Source organism: Myxocyprinus asiaticus, chromosome 8, assembly GCF_019703515.2.
Source record: "Myxocyprinus asiaticus isolate MX2 ecotype Aquarium Trade chromosome 8, UBuf_Myxa_2, whole genome shotgun sequence".
NCBI classification, from domain to species: Eukaryota; Metazoa; Chordata; class Actinopteri; order Cypriniformes; family Catostomidae; genus Myxocyprinus; species Myxocyprinus asiaticus.
The window spans coordinates 1,550,606-1,554,857 of NC_059351.1; the positions used below are offsets into that span (position 1 = coordinate 1,550,606).

General features: G+C 36.6%; 1 protein-coding gene across 1 annotated transcript; it reads right to left on the reverse strand.

The window, feature by feature from the left end:
• Window positions 1-744: 744 nt before the first annotated feature.
• Window positions 745-2,203, reverse strand: lrata (lecithin retinol acyltransferase a). Its single transcript, XM_051705080.1, has 2 exons — window positions 1,665-2,203; window positions 745-1,429 (listed from the first exon to the last, which is right to left on the reverse strand). Exons 1-2 carry the CDS (start codon window positions 2,190-2,192, stop codon window positions 1,277-1,279), a joined length of 681 nt encoding a protein of 226 aa, XP_051561040.1. The 5' UTR covers window positions 2,193-2,203; the 3' UTR covers window positions 745-1,276.
• Between the last annotated feature and the right edge of the window lie 2,049 nt (window positions 2,204-4,252).

Genomic DNA, 4,252 nt, shown 5'->3' on the forward strand with positions numbered 1-4,252 from the left:
ATCTCCATTCACTTGCATGTTAAGGACCTACTGAGCTGAGATATTTTACCATTTATTTTCAAATGTGTTCTGGGGAAGAAAGAAAGTCAAACAAACCTGGGATATATCATGAGGGTGAGTAAATGAGACGAGAATTTTCATTTTTGGGTGAACTGTCCCATTAACTGTAATTTTACAGTTACAGTGAGAGTATTTAATTAGTAGACATTGAAATTCAATGACGTTCAATGTCTTTTTTCATCTTTAGTCCTTCAGACTCTATTATTTTTAATTCTCTTGAATACTCCTGTACTGTTCAGACACAAACACTGTCAATTTTTCAGTTAATTTCTACCCACATCCTTCCGTAAGTGGCCTAGTTCACTTATTCGTTCATTAAAATTAAAATTCTTCTTTTCATTTATTTTCAGATTAATTATTAGTTCTTGTGGGAGTTATTTGAAAAAATTGTTAAATCGGTCTAAGAGGCAGCTTTTACAGAACTTGAGCAAATTCCACTGATTCAGCCTCAGGTCACAGGTCACAGGTCATAGGTCACAGGTCACATATTCAGAATATCCTGAATTCAACAGTTGTAGCTTTATAAGTTAGTTTTGAAACTAAGAAGAAGAAGAAAAAACAATGTAATAAATCCAATGTAATAAAAACAGTTTACAGCAATAACCAGAAATAATTATACTATTTATTTATTACTATTAGTATTAAATACTATCTACAGTATTTAACATTAATCAGATTCTCAGTTCTGTCAAATGGTCTTTTTTTTCTGGTTTATTCCTTATTATACGTCTTAGTAGGTAAACACACGAACTTATTGTATTAAAATATATTTTATACTGTACAAATTAACAATCTTAAAAATAAAAACTACAGGTACACATATAAATCATAGTTTGTGGTACAAAATTCACATCTGTTGAATTTACACACTTGCTTAATACAAAAAAAGGCACCTTGCATGCGTTCTGTACTTTGCTTTATGTTACAGAAATGCCGGCTTTCTCAATTGTAGGTATATGATTTAAACGGTAAAAATATATGTCAATACATGACTGTAGAGGCTCAATTTCAAATTTGTAAAAGTCATGTTGTCATGAATTATTTAAAAGATAGAGCCTATCATTCAACATTCATAAATGCAAAATGCAAACCACTGTTTGACTGCATAATCACACTTTAAAGTGGAAACTGCTGCACTGATGCATTGCATTATTGTGTAATCATCCACTTTAAGGAAGGGATGTGCTGTGTTGTGATTTAGTGTAAGGACTGTCATTCAGCCCGCCATCCACAGAGTGAAGGGAATCAGGAATGTGGGCAGTGTAGTTGAAGGTGCGAGGCCAAAGTAGATGGTGTACATCACTCCCAACACAACAGTTAAAGCCACACTTCTCTGGTCTCGAATAATGGTTTTCAAACAGTTGCAGAACTGCAAAAGAAAATACATTTAAAAAATACCATTACAATATAATTCCAGCTTTGGTCTTTGATCCAAAGTAGGTCTACCCATTCTATTAAAATTATAGATTTTTTTAACATCCCTCTAAGTTTGAGGGTATTTATGCATTTTTCTCATCAGGCTATTTTAATACTATATCATTTCATATTTAGCCTATATTTTATTATAATAGTGCATATTGTATTTTAATTATAAGGGAACTCACCCTCTCTGTCTGCTGGCTCACAGGTGTGCCGTACCTGCAGTACGTCACGAAATGTTCGCAGTTATTCCATAATAAACTGTATGGAATCGCGCCGATCAGTTTCTCAGCTCTCCTTGCCACGTCCTCATTCGCCAGTGCTTGACACTTCATTTTCATATCCATATCGTTCACCAGAACCGGAGCTCCATACGCAAAATCTTCAATCGAATCTACACGTATACTCGCGTTTTTGTAAATGCATCCTAAAATGAGCCTTTTGTTGGTGACGACTGATTGAATGAGCTGTTTGTTGTTGGTTAATACAGGTATGATGTCAGGCATCAGGTGTGCGACTCTGTTCTCGCCCAGATAGATGCCATAATGAATGAAGAGAGTGCGCTGAACCTCCAGCAGATCTCCCCTCCTGAGCGCTGGACATCTCACCGCACACTCCTCCTCCTCCTCCTCCTCCTGCCATAGACTTTTAAAAAGATTCAAATTTGAGAAAATAAATAATTTCTCAAATAGAAATGTCAGTGAATCCAGCATTTTAGTGGGGTTTTTTCCCCTCCAATGACAGTGATGCTTTCCCAATCGATGGGGATTTTATTTATAGCATGAGTTAAAGTAGGACAGGGGAGGTCCCCGGAATTCTGATTGGCTGGAAGTTACATTCCCACACTAAACCACTTTACTGCTTTAGCTCTGATTACTTCATGTTATGATGTTTGACAAATCTGTAAGGGTATTGGCAACACTCTCATTAATAATATGCTATTAACAAACATTATTAAATAATACTTTAGTAATACTTAATATACTTAACACTTTAGTCCTTAGTAAATTCACATAATTAGAAATTATTTGCATATCTCTGATCTATTTTCAATCATATTTAAACTATTACAATGTAACTTCACACTGTAATTACTTGTACACAACTAAATGAATTGGAAAAGCAAACAGAATGCTAACACAATACTATACTTTTTATTTTTTTATCATTATTTATAATTTATCACTACCTTCCTTATGTTTTGCAGTTTGTGGCCACCATCTTGAGACAGCTGTGCAGCTGTATATTATGTCTACATTTTCCCCTCTGCTCTAACATGTTATGAAGTCAACTTTGAGCTGTTTCGGGGTGTGGTTTGGGAAACGAGAGCCCCTTATTAGAAGCAGGAGCTGATTATCCTGAAACAATACCACTTGCTGTTCTCACATACATTGGTTGTCTCAACCTACCTAAGCTCTCAAAAGATTTCTACAAATGTGAATGAAAGAAATGGCCTTAATATGCAATGGCTTGTAATTCGTTGTTGTAAGTAGGTCATCTGATAATCTTGAAATGTTTTGTTTCCAGATCCATCCTATTAATTTTTTAATTGTTAGACGCATTTATCAAATCTAGTGCATGAAATCAGAATCTCCTCTAAGAATTTTGAGACCATCATTCCTCCTTGATGTCTGGCTCCAAGTATCAGCCAGTAATCAAAGAAAGGAAAGTTAGAGTTAGGGTTAGGGTTAGGGTTAGGGTTAGGGTTAGGGTTAGGGTTTGGGTAAGGTTAGGGTTATGGTTAGGGTTATGTTAGGGTTAGGTTAGGTTAGGGTTAGGGTTAGTGTTAGGGTTAGGTTAGGGTTAGGGTTAGGTTAGTGTTAGATTAGGGTTAGGGTTAGGTTAGGGTTAGTTTAGGGTAACGGTTAGGGTTAGGTTAGTGTTAGATTAGGGTTAGGGTTAGGTTAGGGTTAGTTTAGGGTTAGGGTTAGGTTACTGTTAGATTAGGGTTAGGGTTAGGTTAGGGTTAGTTAAGGGTAACGGTTAGGGTTAGGTTAGTGTTAGATTAGGGTTAGGGTTAGGTTAGGGTTAGTTTAGGGTAACGGTTAGGGTTAGGTTAGTGTTAGATTAGGGTTAGGGTTAGGTTAGGGTTAGTTTATGGTAACGGTTAGGGTTAGGTTAGTGTTAGATTAGGGTTAGGGTTATGTTAGGGTTAGGTTAGGGTTAGGGTTAGGTTAGTGTTAGATTAGGGTTAGGGTTAGGTTAGGGTTAGTTTAGGGTAACGGTTAGGGTTAGGTTAGTGTTAGATTAGGGTTAGGGTTAGTTTAGGGTTAGGTTAGGGTTAGATTAGGGTTAGGTTAGGGTTAGGGTTAGGGTTAGGTTTATGTTAGGGTTAGGGTTAGGGGTTAGGGTTAGGGTTAGTTAGGTTACGGTTAGGTTAGGGTTAGTTAGGGTTAGGGTTAGGGTTAGGGTTAGGTTAGGGTTAGGGTTAGGGTTAGTGTTAGGGTTAGGGTTAGGTTAGTGTTAGGTTAGGGTTAGGGTTAGGTTAGGGTTATGTTAGGGTTATGTTAGGTAGATTAGGTTAGGGTTAGGTTAGATTAGGTTAGGTTAGGTTAGGTTAGGTTAGGTTAGGTTAGGTTAGTTTAGGTTAGGTTAGGTTAGGTTAGGGTTAGGGTTAGGTTAGGCTTAGGGTTAGGTTAGGGTTAGGGTTAGGTTAGGCTTAGGGTTAGGGTTAGAAAGATGCCATTGTAGATTGTGAATTAACATCTCCAAGAGAAACATTACAGTGTCTTTGTATGTCCTCGAAGATAAAACTTTATTCAAGGTTGAATTT

Excerpts from the sequence above, each read along its gene's own strand:
- lrata (XM_051705080.1), bottom strand. The coding sequence starts at position 2,192 with ATGCTGGATTCACTGACATTTCTATTTGAGAAATTATTTATTTTCTCA. Across the intron at positions 1,430-1,664 it reads TGAGCCAGCAGACAGAGAGG|TTCTGCAACTGTTTGAAAAC; the intron begins GTGAGTTCCCTT and ends TTTCTTTTGCAG.